The 18,620-nt window shown below is 39.4% G+C and overlaps 2 protein-coding genes across 2 annotated transcripts in view; one reads left to right on the top strand and one right to left on the bottom strand.

The window, feature by feature from the left end:
• IGFBPL1 (insulin like growth factor binding protein like 1) overlaps nt 1-8,778 on the bottom strand; it is a 298,817-nt gene extending 290,039 nt beyond the window's left edge. The window contains exon 1 of the mRNA XM_044059645.1: nt 8,033-8,778. Within this exon, the coding sequence (XP_043915580.1) occupies nt 8,033-8,513 (481 nt within the window). The 5' untranslated portion in view covers nt 8,514-8,778. The remainder of the gene's footprint in view (nt 1-8,032) is intronic.
• Nucleotides 8,779-10,323: 1,545 nt separating this feature from the next.
• LOC122791239 (17-beta-hydroxysteroid dehydrogenase 13-like) overlaps nt 10,324-18,620 on the top strand; it is a 255,974-nt gene continuing 247,677 nt past the window's right edge. Inside the window, exon 1 of the mRNA XM_044058902.1 lies at nt 10,324-10,675. Within this exon, the coding sequence (XP_043914837.1) occupies nt 10,466-10,675 (210 nt within the window). The 5' untranslated portion in view covers nt 10,324-10,465. The remainder of the gene's footprint in view (nt 10,676-18,620) is intronic.

Consider the following 18,620-nt stretch of genomic DNA (forward strand, 5'->3'; position numbering starts at 1 on the left):
GCTGACTGTAACACACAAAATTATGTGTTAATGTTTCCACTGTCATTAGTTACCATACCCATGAGAATTATGTTCATGATTTTACATATGAGACTAGTCAGACTTACAGGTTAGTAGGTATCTGGGTCTGTGGATAGCCCATTCATGTGAAGAGAGATAACAGCTATAGTCCTCCATTTATTTGGCATGAAGCCTGTTTGAGGGTCTATAGTTAAAGAATGATTCTAGTGACTTGATAGGAGACATCCTGGGGTGTTATTAGGACACACTGATGCAGAGTTTTTGGCCTTGGAGAGAGCATTGAATACCTGTTCCTGGTTTGGGGTATTTCTTGAGAGATGCTGGGAGAGAAAGCAGGTTAAAGTTGGAGCTGAATTTATCTGCCTGTAGATTTGCTATATCCTCTGGCTCAGTGTTAGTGGCCCTCTTTACAACTAGTTTGGCACATTATTGTGAATTGCCTTTGAGGTTGTGGACATAGCTGAAGAATGCCTTGTGATTGTCATTAGCCTGGGAGGCTACTTTAACCTCATATTTAGCTTTGGTAGATTTAACTAGTTCTCTGAGTTGCTTATTTAGTTTGATGAGGGAGTTTTTACCTTGCTGGGCATTGCACTTGATAATTTTGTCATGATTTGTTCCTTTTGCTATACAAGCTATTGATGATTGTTTATTTTGAGTAGGCAATGCCATCTCTATGCAGTTATATACATGGCTGTAAAGTTTTTTTTCTGAACAATTCTGCATAAACAGCAGTGTTTCCTGGGTCTGGGGTAGGGATGAAAATTTGCCAAGGTATCACTTAATAGTAGGAAGTTTTCCTTGGAGTTATTCCTAAAGTTACAGAGTTAGCTGGTATCCCATATTTTATTTTTATTTTGAAGGAGACAGGCCCAACCTGACCAGTTAGATCATTGCACTCGGGGGGTGTGAAATGTTCAACTATGTTGGTAAGGACTAGGCTGAGGATGTTTGCACCTCAAATAGGCATACAGACTAGCTGGCCCAGAGAATTTGTGTTGACAAAGTCCAGGAATCTTTTGGTCTGTGAGTTTGGGGTTATGTATGATTCCCATTTTATAGTGGGGTAGTTGAAGTCCTCCATGCATATGATACTGGGTTAAATGAAGAATGACTCCAGTACATTTACATAAGTGGTACAGGTTTCCTGGGTCATAAAGTGGGACCTATAGCTTACAAAGATATGGTATGGTGCTTTGCTTATGGTGAGTTGTACATGGAAAAGCTCAAGTTGTCATATTGCTTGACTAGTCTTGAGATTTATTTGTTTCTGATGCAAATTAAGACACCTCCATCTTTTGTCCCTACCTGTGCAGAAACTGGTCTAAATGTGAGGAAGGCTTTGTAGCCCTGCAGTGCCGGGGTGCTCTCTGTAGATTTAAACCATGTCTCAGTAAGTGCACAGACATCCACATTCTCTAGGCTAAGGAGAGCTTGCAGAGAGTGCAGCTTTTTTGTTTAGACTCCTGGTATTCAGCAGTAACATCTTTAGATTATCCTGGGTAGGTCTAGCTATGTCAGATAGTTTAGGAGGATGACAGTGCCTAAAAAAGGCATTTTGGGGATGGGTAAAGTTTTAGCCAATATCTAAAATATTTGTCAGAGACCATATTACCTCTAGACAGATACCTAGCAATTCACAAAATGAATATATGCAACTCCAAATCACACTAAACTGCATTGCCATTGGGTATGAAGTTGTGGTAGGCACCAAACCTATATATGGAGGGAGTTCTTTCTGGACTTTTTAAACCAGGTTTCACTGATTACACATATATGAATGCCTTCCAAATGCAAATTCCAAATGCAAGTACATGTATGCATAATGCACATGATTTTAACAGAGTACATGTATCTTCATGTAAAGCCGCGGTGGTACAGCAGTAGTGTTGTTGCCTCACAGCAAAAGGTTCTCCTCTTCGATTCTTGGCTGGTGTGCCTTCTGTGTGGAGTCTGCATGTCCTCCCCGCGGTCGAGTGGCCTCCAAAAGACATACGTGAATGGGCGTGCCTTTGCTGAAGGTTAGGCATTGGGCTGGCAACTCGGCACCCTAAAAAAAATCTATTGCCAATCATTAGCAGACTGGAGTTCCGCTGTGGCGATCACTAACCGGGAAAAGCCGAAAAGACAAACAACATGTAGTATCTTCATGTATATTGTACATTCTCCTTATATAATACATGCAGTGTCTGTTCCTCATACAGTACATATAATATCCGTATGCACATTGTACATGCTCCTCTCACAGTACATATAGTGTTTGTATGCATATTGTACAAGTTCTTCACACTATACACGTAGTCTCTGTATGTGTATTGTACATACTTTTTAGATAATAATCATCACCAACATGGGGACTCTATGCTCCAGACCAGAAGTGTATCCCTCACTGGTAAGATCAGACCATAAACTAATCTCACTGGATATTCACATCCCGACCCCACCCCCTGCCCAGAAAACCACAGTGAAAAACTTCTTTAAAGCAAATTTCACACTCCTCAAAACTGAGGTGGAATACTTCAAAGCCCCCGGGCCTGTGGAAAATATGGCCCAGACTGCAGAATCCTTTATAAATGCATTCTATGAACACCTTCAGGAATGCATGGATCATGCGATCCCAAATAAAACCAAGACCCAATCCTCCAAAGGCAGACTTCCTGTCTGGTGGACCCCAGCCATAAACAAACTATACAATAGATGGAGGAAGCTACTAAATGATAGAGCAAAATCCCAAAAAGGGAAGGCATCACTGATCAGTATTAGCACAAAACTATGGGCACACATAAAATTGTCTAAGGCCAGCTTTGAGAGAAAAATTGCACAGCACACTAAGGATAATCACAAGGCTTTCTTTAGTTATGTTAGGAACCTGGGTGTTCATTCCCAGATATGCTCAGAATTAGTCCAAAATGACAAAAAATACACCGAACCCACAGACATTGCCAACATCCTAGCTGACAGGTTCAGTGCAAACTCCCCCCCCTCCCCACCAAAAGGGCAAATATCTATCCCAGCAGAGTGCTGCCCCCCTGACATCTCAGATGCTCAGGTAAGAGCCGCCCTCTCCAAAGCAAAAAACACAGCATCAATAGGACCAGACGGTGTCCCGGGCTGTGTCCTACATGAACTCCAAGAAGAGCTAAACCCAAACATAAAACTGCTGTTCAATCTCAGCCTTACTACAGGATATGTGCCCAAAGAGTGGCGTACAGCAACAGTGGTCCCTCTCCATAAAGGTGGTGCTTCAACGGATCCTGTAAACTATCGCCCCATAAGCCTGACTAGCTTGGTCTGCAAAGCTATGGAAAGGATCATCATGGACCTCATAAATAAAGGTATTGGGGACCTACAGACACTGGATCCTACCCAGTTCGGCTTTGTTAAGGGCAGATCCTGCCTATTAAACCTGGTTGATTTCTTTGAAACAGTCACCAAAGCCATTGACGAGGGGAAGGTGGTCCACACAGCCTACTTGGACCTCGCAAAAGCCTTCGATACAATACCCCACTCGGGCATTATAGATAAGCTCACCAGCTTAAATATAAACCCCTATGTCACTAGATGGATTGCAAACTGGCTCAGGGACAGAACCCACATGGTTAGAATTGCTGGAGCCATGTCATACTCCAAACCAGTTACAAGTGGTGTCTCACAAGGCTCAGTCCTGGGACCTCTCTTGTTCGGTATATATTTCTCGGAGGTACAGGCCAACACGGAAGGACTGTGGCTGACCAAGTTCGCAGATGACTGCAAACTGGCCATAATCGACTCTCCAGCCGACACAAGCATCCTCCAAAAGGGCCTCATAGAAACAGACAACTGGTGCCAGAGCCATGGCGTCAAGCTAAATGCCAAAAAGTGTATAGTCATCCCTTTGGCAAAAACAAAGTGCCCACAAATTACCACATAGGTGGTAATCCATTAAGTACAGAAGAAGTAATTAGGGACCTGGGGACCCAAGTTGATAGCAATCTCTCATTTGATAACCACGTGGCCAAAGTGGTTAGAAAAACATTTTATATAGCCCACCTAATCATGAAGGGATTCACATCTAGATCAGGGAGGTCATCGTGCCTCTTTACTCATCCCTCATCAGGCCCATAATTGAGTACAATGCCCCTTTTGGGATGTACCTTACCAGACACCTGCAGCAACTGGAAAGACCCCAAAAGTACCTCACCAAGAGGATCAAAGGGCTCAAAGAGATGCCATATGCTGCCCAGTTAAAGAAACTCCAGCTCTACTCAGTGGCATACCGCCTGTTCAGAGGCGATCTGTGCCTGACATATAAAGCCATGTCCAACCCGGAATTAATGGACATGCTGCACCTCAGAAAATCCAAATCCCATCGAGCTACGCGCTCGGGAGACTTGAACCTCAGCACTGAAATAAATAGGACATGCTGGAGGGACAGATTCATAACCCAGAGGCTCCCTTCACTCTGGAATAAAATCCCAGTCCAGGTTAGGCAGAGTCCCTCATTGACTCTCTTCAAGAGGAATCTTGATGAGTGGATGGGAGATCGTAGGTTTACCCCGGGTATCACTTCTGTGTCACTGTTAGACAGAGGCACAGTATACTAACCTCGAAAAAGGGCATAGCAAAATAAATTTAAAATGGGTGGTGAAAGCCAAACACATTCTGGCTAGGCTTATAAATGCCCTAGGGCAGATAGCCTAGTATGAACCTATGAACCTATAATAATTATAGTGTCTCCATAGACATTGTACAAGTTCCTCACACAGGATATAGACTGTCTGTATATATATTGTACATACTCCTTGCACCATACAAGTAGTGTTTGTATGTGTACTTACATAACATTTCACACAGTAAATTGTACATGCTATTCTCACAGGATTGTTCCCCATGTTTTGTCAAATGTACTTTTTGTTGACAAGCACAATGCATCTTAGCAATGGGTGCTAGCCCTAACCCTAATACTGCCCCTTTTCCCAACCCTAACTGTGCACCTTACCTTAATAAAAATCTTCCCATAACACTGCCAGTATACATGACACACACGCACACACAAACACACCCATACACACATTAGAAACACTACCTCTATCCCCTTACCTAACCTTGACCATAGCCCTAAAATACACACACGTATACAAGCACACACCTATCCTTCACCTATCCCAGACCCTAACCCTAGCTCACAAACACTTTCACCCCCTCCAACCCCACTCACCTGTCTTGACAAAACATGCCATCGACATCTGCACTCCTCAGCTATTCATACCTTTGATATTGCACAATTTCCCTGTGCATGTTGACAAAACATACATTCGACAAAATGCAGGAGAACCATGCAGCACATATAAGGCTCATTCTTGTGCTCTTGGCCATATCCTGCATTCTAGCCAGTCTTAGAAAAAAACATGTTGCAATCTGCCATCTATACTAAAGCAGCTGCAACAAGAAAATTTTAAATATAGTCTAAAAGAAGTGTTGTTTGCTCAGGAACACTTTTTTTCCCAGGGGAAAAAAAACATTTGATTTAGGAACAGCCTCGTTGTCCCAGTGACATTGCAATTCTTATAATATTCAGTTATCAAGGTTGTGTACGCGATCATAAAGGTAGTATCCCTGCAGGATAGGACACAATATTTAGGACTAACTGCTGAATATCTGAGCTTTAATGAGTAAGCAAAGTTTGAATTTTTTATGCTGTTTTTATTTCATTACTCGTGTAAAGCAGTGGAGCTTTTCTCCCTACTTCTACTGAAAAGTACCTTATTAATAAAAATCATAAATAAATAATACCATTAGCTACACTGTATGTTTTCATACAACACATATACCATAAATTCAGCAAGCATATTCGGAAAGGAAAGTTAAGCAGCCTGTTGATTTCCAGTCACATGCCAGTCCAGCTATGGTATCTCACATATCCCCATTAGCCAACCTGAAATAGTACATTGATCCTTTTTTATCAGTAAGACAGTAAAGAGCATTGAAAGCATTATAAGCTGGAAACACTGTCTCTATGCATTGCAGTTTGATCCAAAGGCCAGAAGCACCAGACAGGCTATGCTTTTGTGCCTTTTTCACATTAAGAGTCACAGATGGGATTTCATCATTTGCAATTAACCCCCCCCCCCCCGGAGGAGTTGATACTTAAGGGTTACCAGAAGTCCTATAATAATCAGATGCAAATCATCATCACACAATGAACTCTGAAGAAAGCATTTGCTTGAATGAAAAGATTTGAGGAGCAGCTGCTACTCAGTTTGGCTTCAGAGAAGACTTGTTAAAAATACTTCCCTGATGGTTTAGAAACAAATTGTCATGTCTTCTGTCAGCCACATTTATATATTTTTGTGACAGTTGTTAGGGCTTCTTTGCTGGTACTTGCCTGCTGCACCTTCAGATTTTCACCAAGAAGGGCAAACATGTTACCCTTGGCTGAGTTACAAAGAGGTTAAAGTCGATGGAATATTTGGGGGTGAGAGGATAAACTTACTGTTGTGCAACAGATCTAACAGTCCCAGGGGGAATAAAATAATGAACTGCAAACCTCTATCACATAACAATGAATGATAGCCTTGCAGCTTATATTTTGTACTATAATACACCTGACTGCAATACTATAATATACTGCATCAAACAAATGGAATTAAAGAACAGTGGCTGAGCAAGAAACAAAGTTTATTTATTTTAGATACAGATCAAATGCAATGAAACATTGCTATGTGACAAGTTTAAGGATCAATACATATTTACCTTTAGTAAATATCAAGGTACAGGAATGCCAAGCAATGATTACGGAAACTGGTTGCAAATATTGCATTAGAGGGGAGAACTATTTGTACTATGATCAGCTAAGGACACACAGGGATGCAAAGAGAGAGGAGAGAGGGTTAAACCTGATTTACAGTGGATGATTTAACGACACTGTTTGCCCACAATTCAACACCCAAGAAAAGCAGCCTTAACAATGTACTAAACTGCTTTCTGTCAGAGCTGTAACATAGCCAAAATGTCACACAACTGTAAAAGTGCAGAAGAAAATATACATCTGCTGCTGACTAAAAGAACAAACTGACACATTTTTAACATTTCACATATTATGAACTATCATTTCTCCTCATATTTTTTATTACAAATCATGTATAAAAATAAAGCTTGTGTGCAGTGGTGAGCCTTTTCCGTCTGCCTCCCTGCTTACATATTTCTGGTTTCTTTCAATCTAGTTTTATTTTACACACATAATGAGGATTATGTGAGATTACTTCCATAAGCCCAACTAAAACATCAGATGCTGTGTTCCATGAAACAGCACTGAACTCAAAGAAATAAAATATAAAATATAATTTACACTTATGCTAAATCCTCCCTTTTGTATTAAGAGATCTTGGACTGTGTACAAAAGTGCTTGCAGTAAGACAGTGTTACACTTTGCAACACACTTTCATTCATTGAAAAGATACTGAGAAACAGAAAAAAGCACATGACATCATTTTGAGTGTTCCAAAAGAAAAAAAAACTCTAGTGAATGATAACAAATAATGTTATATAGCAAAATAAAATGCTTAGTGCAGATATTCATTTGTAGAAAAACTTAAACCACCTATGTTGCCGTAAACACATAGGGTTACCACCTGTCCCTCTTTGCGAGGGGAGACCCACTTTGGGCAGTTGCGTCCTGTGTAAAAACCTAAAAATGGCAAATGTCCTTTTTTAATTTCTTAACTTTTCTTTAACAGTTGCATAAAACAGTCATTTTGTATCTGGAACACATAAATATAATATGAAATAGCATAAACAACTCAATTGCTACAAAAATAAGCTTTCATTTTGGAAAAAAAGTGAAGTACTGTCCTTTGCATTAGCTGTGAGTATGTTTTGTCCTGCAAAATCTCACAGTTCTACAAAAAATGACCCACTTTTGGTATTTGAAAAGGTGGCAACCCTATATACGTAGAACCATGCTTTCGAAACATTGTGCAATAAGTGCATCAACCCGACTCACACAATAAATGTGCCAGCTCCTCTCACTCACCAAACTTGCATTCACCATCGTGTAGCTTGTGAACTCGCTGCTCGTGTCCGCCTCGCCCTGCCTCGTGTAATGCTAGCCAACTTCGTAGGTGCAGGGCACAGATACTGGGGTAGGAGTGTCCATCAGACCCGCACACAGCGCCCTCCTCTTTACAGATGCACTCTCCAGTGCCAAGCTGTATGGACGGGTCTCCCGGTGCTACAGTATTATCATTCTCGCTATGCCGCCTACTCACACAGACCAGTCCGGAGGCGCAACGCCTGTGGCCCCAGCCCATGCCACCACAGCTCTCCCCTTCCACACCCAGGCACTGCGGGCAGCAGCCGCACTCATCTGTGGTGACCATTTCGGGTACTCGACATGCTTCGGGAGCTCCGCATATCAGCAAGTCACAGGGTCCGCAGTTGGCAGTCGTTCCCCAGCCGTGGAAAAGCAGCACAAGCAGCAGAGGGACAATATGTAACTCTGGAACAAATGCCATGGTTCAGGAAGAGCACCACTCATCTAATTCTCTCAACAGACAATGATGCCAGAAACTAAGCACTGCTGCCTGACTTTGGTGGCTTGTTTACCCAACCCCCAGCTCTTCACTTTAACCCCTTCTCCCCTACACAAGACAAATCTACATTAGTTCTCAAACACGCTTCTTTAAGATGGGATATCTGTAACTGTAATTAGGGTTACCACTTGTCCCTCTACTTGTGTCCTGAGAAATAATATGAAAAATGACAAATGTCCTAAGATTTTATGAACAAAACACATTTCATAAGCTTCCTTTAGTAGTTGCATAACATAATTATTTTGCATCTGAAACACTTAAGCATAAACAATTAAAATGTTACGACAATGAGCTTTTATTTTGACAAAAAATTATGTTCTGTCCTTTACACTGGACCCGAGTTCGTCCAGCAAAATATCACGTTTTCACAAAAAAAAAAAAAAAAATCCTACTTTGGGCATCTGAAAATGTGGCAGCCCTAAGTGAACTCTAAAATGTTGCTTGCAACTCACCACTTGATGTCACAAACAATACCACAAACAACAGCAGTAACAAGGCAACATTCTAAAGTAAAGCCAGCGTCGTCACATTAGACCCACTGGAGGGCGTGAGTCCAGATTTACTTTTGTTTTGCATTGTTTCAGTTTTCAAGCACTCTGTGAACATCAGTCGAATCCAAAAAAGTAGTATTTATTGTACGAGCATGGTTTTACCTTGTCAGAATATACCTCTCAACTCATCCTTTTTTTTTGAGGATGCCCCTGATTCTGCTTCAGAATGATTCAGTACATTGTAATTGGAGCATAGCTCACCAGTTACCTCCAGGATCAGGGGCAAATCCAGAAATAATCAGGAACAATAAACACTTCTTAAAATATTAGCACTATAACTTGAGAAGTTGATAAAATGTGAGAATGGGAATTAATATGTATCTGTGAAGTAAAAGAAGGCTAAAATGTAACTAATGTCATTAATACACCGCGATTCCTCTAACAATCAACAGTGCTGGGTGCAGTTAGGAGGACGAGAGCAAATACTGAGCAAAAACCGGGTTATCCCCTGCTAGGGTTGCCACCTTTTCAAATGCCCAAAGTGGGACATTTTTGGTACAAACGGCAGATTTTGCAGGCCGAAACATACCCACGGCCAGTACACAAGACAGAACTTCTCTTCTTTGACTAAATAAAAGCTTATTCCTGTAGTATTTTAGTTGCTTATTAAGTTTCTTATAACATTTAGGTGCTTCTGATACAGAATAACTGTTTTATGCAACTATTACATAAAATATAGGCAATACTTTTGTCCTAAAACCTCAGGACATTTGCCATTTTTACATTTTTTTTGCAGGACGCAACTGATCAAAGAGGGAATGTCCCTCTCAAAGTGGGACAGGTAACCCTATCCCCGGCCTGAAAATTAGAGACAGTTGAGATAGTGATTTGACAGGAAAAACAAAAATGGTATGAGGAACAGACCAAGAATATGAGGCAAAAATCTGGGCATTCTGCGAAAATCTGGGCAGTTGAAAGGTATGCTTAGAAGATTTAGAAAATAACAGGGTAGGGTTACCACCTGTCCCACTTCGCGAGTGACAGTCCCTCTTTGGGCACATGTGCCCTGCAAAAAAAAAAAAAAAAATTGTAAAAATGGCAACTGTCCCAAAATATTAGGGCAAAATTATTTCCTATATTTTATATAATGGTTGCATAAAACAGTTATTCTGTGTCTGAAACACCTACACGTTATAAGATACAGAATAAGCAACTACAATGCTATAAGACTAAGCTTTTATTTAGGCAAAAAAGTGAAGTTATGTCCCTTATACTGGACCAGGAAGTCTTTTGGACGTGCAGCGCGGGATCCAAGCGCGAGGCAGGACAGAGAGCAGAGCGCAGTCTCACATCTGCTGCAAACTTTGCACTGACTGAGCGACAATGAACTTGATCCTGGAATGTCTGCTCCTTTTCGGCACGATCTTGTTCTCGTTTATTGAGTCGTTTGTGAAATTGTTTCTGCCAAAGACGAGAAAGCCTCTTTCGGGGGAACTGGTCCTGATTACTGGTGCCGGGCACGGAATTGGCAAAGCAACAGCCCTACAGTTTGCAAGACATGGGGCCACGCTTATCCTATGGGACATCAACAAGGTATAATGAAACTCTGCCTTCTGAGAAGATTTAGAAATGACTTTGTTGTAATCTGGTAAAAATGCTATTTTGAGCAGAAATAATGTGCATAGGTTCTTAGCAGAGATCTTTTCATTCCATCCGAATTATGCGTTTCATGTGTTACTTATTACCGTAATCCCTGTCCTTATATCGGTGCAGTGTGTGTCTAGTTGGGAAATGTGCAAAAAGTGACTCCTTGAGTAATAGCTGTTTTTCAATAGAACTGATCCATGCAGTTGTTTTCTGCATGCATATGGTCTGATCCGCAGACAGGGGAGCCTGCAGGATTTTTTTGCAGGAGGTGCAAACCCAGAGCCCCCAATCAACCCCCCTATGCAGCCCCTCAACAGCCATTCCAGTGTCCCATTACTTGACTATTTCTCCCCAGTTGTCATAAACACTGTTCAAAACTCTCAGTGTGCATACTGTTTTATGCTTTACTTCTACAATGAATGCAAATATTTGGATTTAATTTACAAATTTTATAGCAAGCACAAACACTGATAGATGCTTGTTAAGCAAAGCAATAGTCTTACAGTGAAAACAGACTTAGTATTAAAACTTCTCTACCTTTGAAACATTCACTGAAACATCATTGAAACCCACATTCAACGAAAATACGTCTGGCCAGTGGCGGGTTAAGTTTACCTTTGGGCTGTTTTTAAATCATAGACCCCTTGCACACATTTTTAGGATCATGCAAAAGTTCTTTAATATAATATAATAATTGAATTATATCCCTTGTATAATACAGCACCACTTGTTAGAGTGTGTTTTAAATTTATAGTTTTGAACATTTTGCCATTAAGCAATGAATCAAAACATATGCACCAATAATGACAAAACTGCCCAATTCAGAACATTTTGACTATAAAAGGCCACTCAAACGTCTGTCGTTACAATCCACCAAATCAGTCAATATGCACAATCTCTGCAGAAGTAAAAGTCATTGAATAATTCCACATTAAAGAGATCTGAAACTAATGAAGAGGTTGTTGCTAGAAAACAACTTTATATTTTAGTGTTTCATCTACAAATTAAGTACCTGCTGCCCTTGAAGAATAAATTGCCTATGTTATTAAAAAATGGTAAGCTGGTATATTGCAATAGGGAATGGGTGGCAAGCTGAAAATCAGGTTCATAGTTACTAGGCATCTCTTCCAAAGGAGGACATACGCAGGTCTGCAGCACCCACCTCCTTAAATACAAATCTACATTCTGTGGGATTAGAACCTATAGTCCTCTGTATCAAGATGCAAGTATGCTACCTGCTGTGCTTCTAACACAGCTTTAAAATTCTATAGGACAATAGTGATATGCTACATGCTGTGCTTCTAACACAGCTTTAAAATTCTATAGTGATTCTATTCTTACAGTGAAAACAGACTTAGTATTAAAACTTCTCTACCTTTGAAACACATTCACTGAAACATCATTGAAACCCACATTCAACGAAAATACGTCTGGCCAGTGGCGGGTTAAGTTTACCTTTGGGCTGTTTTCAAATCATAGGTCCCTTGCACACATTTTAGGATCTTGCATACGTTCTTTAATATAATATAATAACTGAAGTATATCCCTTGTATAATACAGCACCACTTGTTAGAGTTTGTTTTAAATTTATAGTTTTGAACATTTTGCCAGTAAGCAATGAAACAAAACATATGAACCAATAATGACAAAACTGCCCAATTCAGAACATTTCAACCATAAAAGGCCACTCAGACGTCTGTCATTACAATCCACCAAATCAGTCAATATGCACAATCTCTGCAGAAGTAAAAGTCATCTGAATAATTCCACATTAAAAAGATCTGAAACTAATGAAGAGGTTGTTGCTAGAAAACAACTTTATATTTTAGTGTTTCATCTACAAATTAAGTACCTGCTGCCCTTGAAGAATAAATTGCCTATGTTATTAAAAAATGGTAACCTGCTATATTGCAATAGGGAATGGGTGGCAAGCTGAAAATCAGGTTCATAGTTACTAGGCATCTCTTCCAAAGGAGGACATACGCAGGTCTGTAGCACCCACCTCCTTAAATACAAATCTACATGCTGTGGGAGTAGAACCTATAGTCCTCTGTATCAAGATGCAGGTATGCTACCTGCTGTGCTTCTAACACAGCTTTAAAATTCTATAGGACAATAGTGATACCATTTGCTGAACAAAACAGTTGCACATTTTAAGCAGGCTTAGCATGAGCAGCAGTAAACTTCACTTCCCTCGAAGCTCACAATTCCTTGAAAGTGCACTTGAAAATAAATTCCACCTGCTAACTCTAACTAGGGCATTTCACTGTCTCTCTCTCTCTCTCTCTTTCTCTCTCTCACACACACACACACACACACACACACACACACACACACACACACACACACACCTCAACCTCTTTCTCTTAGAGCAAGAAATCTGGACAAAACCTAAAATAAATAGGGACAGATTATAAGTATTTCTCTCATGAACTTAGAAAATTGCTAGAATAACAGGATTTGTGTTAGTATGCATTTTTCTAAAGGATATGATGTCGAAAACGCAAACGTCTGTCATTATTTAGCAACGTCAATCGTTTTTAGGAGGAATATGGGGAAAAACTCTGGACATTCTGCAAAACCCTGGACAGCAGAGGGGTATGCTACCTCCCTCTTATACATACATATGCACATACACACACACCCACAAAGGCCCCAAACTAGGGACACATTTAGAAAGTTGCTAGAATAACAGGATTTGTGTTAGAATGCATTTTCTGAAGTATATGAAGTTTGAAACTCAAATGCATGTCATTATCTAGTAAATGTAATTCTTAGCTCATCCCAGCGACTTGTCAAAAACAGAATTTTTATGAGGAACAGACCAAAAATGTAAGGCAAACATCTGGACATGCTGTGAAAATCTGTACAGTTGACAGGTATGACATACATATACATCCCCCTTCCTCCTTAGAAAGTGGATAGAGCATCAAGTTTTGCATTAGTATGCATTTTCTGAAAGATATGAAGTCTAAAACTCAAATGTCTGCCATTATGTTCTGAATTCAGTCCTCAATGATTTGCTAGAAAAACACAATTTTCTGAAAAACAAACCAAAAATATGAGGCAAAAATCTGTATAATTGCTAGGTATGAACCCCCCCTCCCCTTACTCACACTCCTACCTGCCTCTTACTTACACACACACACACACACACACACACACACACACACACACACCTACCTTTACCGACCTAGTTCTTACTTATACGCATACAGTGACAGTGACTTCAGATGTGTCAACTCAGCTGTAGTAGGAGTAATTTATGTTGAGGGTAAATATTGTATTTATTTAGTTAGTAAGTTAGTTAGTTAAGACTCAGTCAGCCTTTTTAATTTGTTAAGTATCTTTGCCTACTTTATTATGCTAACAGTGTGCGCATAACGCAGGTGGTTGCAGTGTATATTGTTTCATATATATATGCCCTTGCAAAACATTGTATGGAATGGCCCGGACATGACTTTAAATTCACTGTTATTGAAGTTATTGAACTAGACCCAAGAGGTGGACCTTGGACTTTATATTTGGAGAGAAGTGAGGCCTTATGGCAGTTGAGAACAAATGCAACTCAATGGCCAGGCTTAAATGAATCTGTTGCAATTACTTGCTTTTTAAGATTAAAAGCTTTAGACAGATGATGCTTTTAAAGAAATGTTCTTGTAATTCTTAATAGTTGAAACATATGCATTATTTTTATGTCTTATATGTATACATTGGTGAATTTTATACTGTATCTATTGTGTATTTATACATGTATTTATTAATTTATACTATAATATACTGGGGTTATTTGAGGTGTACAACATATAGGAAATGTTGAGTTTTTATTAGATTTTTTAATAATGTATTTTTTAGTTATGTATTTGTATGTATTATAGTGGGTAATATTTAGGATTATGAATGTTTTATGTGTGGTTATTTGACATTATTAGATGTAAATTGTAGGAATAGTCATTGCTCATGAATTATTTATGAACCCTGGATGTTGATTGGTTCAGTAATTAACTTTGTATTATAAATTTACTAGCAGTTGGGGCATGCTTTGTCTTGATAAAGTCTCCAAATGGTTGGAGACGAAAGCGCTTGATTTACTGGATGTATCTGATTTATTTTTATTTGTTAAATTAAAGTTCTCTTTTTTAAGCACTTCTTAGTTGCTTATTTGGAATTTTTCATAAATACAAATTATACAACGGCCCCCCATCAATATTCTAAAACGTGCACACTGATTGGTCAGCGTGCATGTTGTAAATCAGAGTTATACTAATGGAAAAAGGTCCGGTCGCCCGGACTTTTTCCATTCGAATAACTCTTTTTTAAAGCAACGGAGAATGCAAGATCTCCGTTGCTTTTTACACACTGTGTCACTATGTTAAATGAGTTTAGCATAGCGTGACAGCTTTAAAAAAAGTAATGGAGATCTTCCTATCTCTGTTGCTTTTTTTAAAGGTGTCTTGCTATGTTAAATGGATTTAACATAGCGAGACAGCTTTAAAAAAAGCAAAGGAGATTCTCCGTTGTTTTTCTTAAAGCTGTCTCGCTATGTTAAACTCCTTTAACATAGCGAGACACTTTGCAAAAAGCAATGGAGATCTTGCTTTCTCCATTGCTTTTTTCAAAACGGTCTCGCTATGTTAAATGGGTTTTAATATAGCGAGACAGTTTGTAAAAAGCAACGGAGATCTTGCTTTCTCTGTTGCTTTTGCCCACAGCTCTGATGTACTGCATAAGCATACGCATGTGCAGTACATCAGAACTGCCGCAGAATACCAGACAGCTGCGGAAGGGGAGCAAGGAGGCGTTATACAATGCCATTATTTAAGAAAATTAATTTTTTTTTTTCTTAAATAATGTCATTGTATAATAGCAACAACCCACTTCTGGGTGTGGCTAATGCTGGATTTACCCACGGTTGTCTTTGTTTGGCCACTTGGGCTTCGCCCTCATGACCAAATCACACCAACCGTGGGTAAATTCAGCATTACCCACACCCAGGCGTGGGTTATTGCTATATTATTTTTAGTGACTATAGTTTTGTGACACAGTATGTACTGACCATCTGCTGCTTTCATGAACTATGCACATATGACTTGAGTTGCGGCTGATAAGAGTCTCAGGACTTGTTAACTTACTTAGCAAACAAACAAACATGCAGATAAACAGATCAGTAAATAAAAGTAAACATAGTTGTCTGCAATGCTTTAATAACAGTCATACATAATCAGTACTGAGATTTTTCTTACTCACACTGTCAGTAACATGAGGAAACACTGCTCTTCAGACAGACTCATATTGTACTTAGAAATCTCTATTCTGTAATGCTATAGTTTTGACAACTTGGTGTCTAAGTGAACATGTGATCAAGCCTTTATCAAATCAGAATCTTCATTAGAATCTTTGTTAGTTCACTACTGCCTAATTTTGCACTCAGCTATTCACCACTCATCAATGAAAGTGCTTTCAGATCAGGTCAGTTCTACTCCCTTCTAGCAAATATATCATCCAAACAGTAACAGTATACAAGTACTTAAGAATAATCATAGCCTGCAGACTCCAAACATAACCACTACAACATGGTTTCCTCAAAAAAACGTCTCTGTCACTGTATGTTCTTATGTGAATAGTACTTTGTGCCTTGACAATCCTACTGCAATCTTTATTTTTACTTTCAAAGTACTGCAATGAGCATTTATTCTGCTGCATTTATTACTGCTTGTTAGTAGCCTGATTAAATTGTAACTGTTATGCTAAGCCTTTGGTTTAAACACTTGGGCTTTGGACCAGTTGTTTTACATTAAGAAGTTTATGGTCTGCACTGTTGTGGCAGGACAGGTGGCTTACAGCCTTCTAAGTTGGGGGTTGCTGATTGAAGGGTTACTGTCTGTTATTCTAAAAGTGTATTAGTTCTGGTTTAAGCACTTGGGCTTCGGGCCAGTTATTTTACATTAAGAAAGTGTGGTCTACATTCTTTTTTTTTTTGTAAATATTTTTATTCATTTCCAAAAACAAGAAAACATGTATGTAGGTTATTTATGACAGTGAAGTATTTACAAATTATTTAAACAGGTTAGCTAAAAGCAATAAATAGATATCAAACATTAAAACCAAAATAAAGTATATACAAGGGTGTCTATTGTTGACACATAATTGACTTTCTATACAATTGTTTCCTGATTATAATTTGCTACAGTCATTACTCTCCATTATTTCAGTTACTTTTTCCCATGCTATACATAATGATGTAGTTCTTTCAGTTCTTCCTTTAACAGTGTTAATTTCCAATTGTGATACTGCTGACACCATATTCATGAATTGCTTAAAAGTTGGAGAAGTTGTGGTCTGCATTCTTGTGGGAGGAGAGGGTAGATTCTGCCCTTCTGAGCTGTGAGTTTCTGGTTAAAGGCTTATTGTGCCTGCTTATTTTAACTGTTTCTTTCTGAAATTGGTACACATTGTTTGCTGTAACATAGACTAGATTCAGACCTGCTGAATCTAGCTTTGTTTGTATAACTTGAACACTAATCCAGGCCATTTTTTTTGGAGAAGGTTCCCTTGCACCCTAGTGGCAGGAATGTGCAATTAGAACCTGACTGATTGAAGACTGCTGGAACAAGGCTCACTTTTTAGCTTTTTATTGGTTACTTTGTTTAAATCAGTTTTCTCATTTGCTACTGTTATATTAAAAAAAATACACTTTATGAATCGCCGCTTAGCTAGGGTTAAATTATTCCCAGTGCCATTAAGTCTGCTCTTCAAATTTTCCCTTAGAACTTGCCAGTTTTTTTAGTTTTAGCACTTAAATCTGTTTCTTTGAGCTCCACACTTGTTCAGAACTCATTGTAAGCACCAAATAAGCTACAAATTACTACAACACTCAACTTTCTTCACTTGTCTAGAGGAAAACAGTTTTTAGTACTTAATAAATAAGCACCTATCCAAGCATGTTTAAGGGTCAGATCCCGGTGTTTTCTCCTGTCTACCTGATGAATCCGGTCATCTTGGGGCAATGCAGCAATTGCCTCATGTACACAGACAACCCTGTCTTCCTACCACCCAACACTACAACCTGTGAGAGATGCATTTATATAGCCAAATTGGAACCAAAGCTCTCTTCACCCAGGAATGGACTAGACAGTCAAGAGGAGAAAGTAAACACTTGCACCGCACCACACTCATCACATAGTCCCTCAAAACCTACACCACCAAAGCACACACATAGAAACACAAAACACAAATCTACATTCATGGAGGCTGTCAATAAAAATCTGCTCAAGCAACAGAGACCTCCAAAGCAGAAATGCAAGCAACCTCTACCCCCCCAACACAATCCAAATGCCGCATAGCCCACAAACTCAGTGTGTCACGCAACCACAGCTCATGAGGCATAACAACGTACCCAACACTCTAGTCATAGGTGACTCTATAGTCAGGCACACTCATGTTCCACTCAACAGGCTAAACAAGGAGAAAGTTACTGTCAGCTGCCTGTCAGGTGCCAGGATCCACCACATAATGCACGCACTCAATTCACTCCATAACAAGTACAAATATGACTCTGGCATTGTCCATGTTGGTGTGAATGACCTGAGACATACCTCCCTGGATGACATGAAAAGAGACATGGAGGAGCTCTCCAATCTTGTAGCTTAGGCAGATATGACCATAGCTCTGTATAGCATCCTGCAATCACCCAGAATTATACCACAGTACAAGGACAAAATGATTGACTTCAACAATTGGCTAAGCTTCTGGTGTCATTCTAAGGGGATTATAACATTTTTAATATGTTGATTTAGTGATTGTGTCTATTATAAGGCAAGTGTACCATGAATGTTTAGCAGAAGTATTACTAAAATAAACAGTGCTAGAACAGATTACGTTAATATGTTGT

This window comes from Protopterus annectens, chromosome 17.part0, assembly GCF_019279795.1.
Source record: "Protopterus annectens isolate FY-2018-M chromosome 17.part0, PAN1.0, whole genome shotgun sequence".
NCBI lineage: Eukaryota > Metazoa > Chordata > Ceratodontiformes > Protopteridae > Protopterus > Protopterus annectens.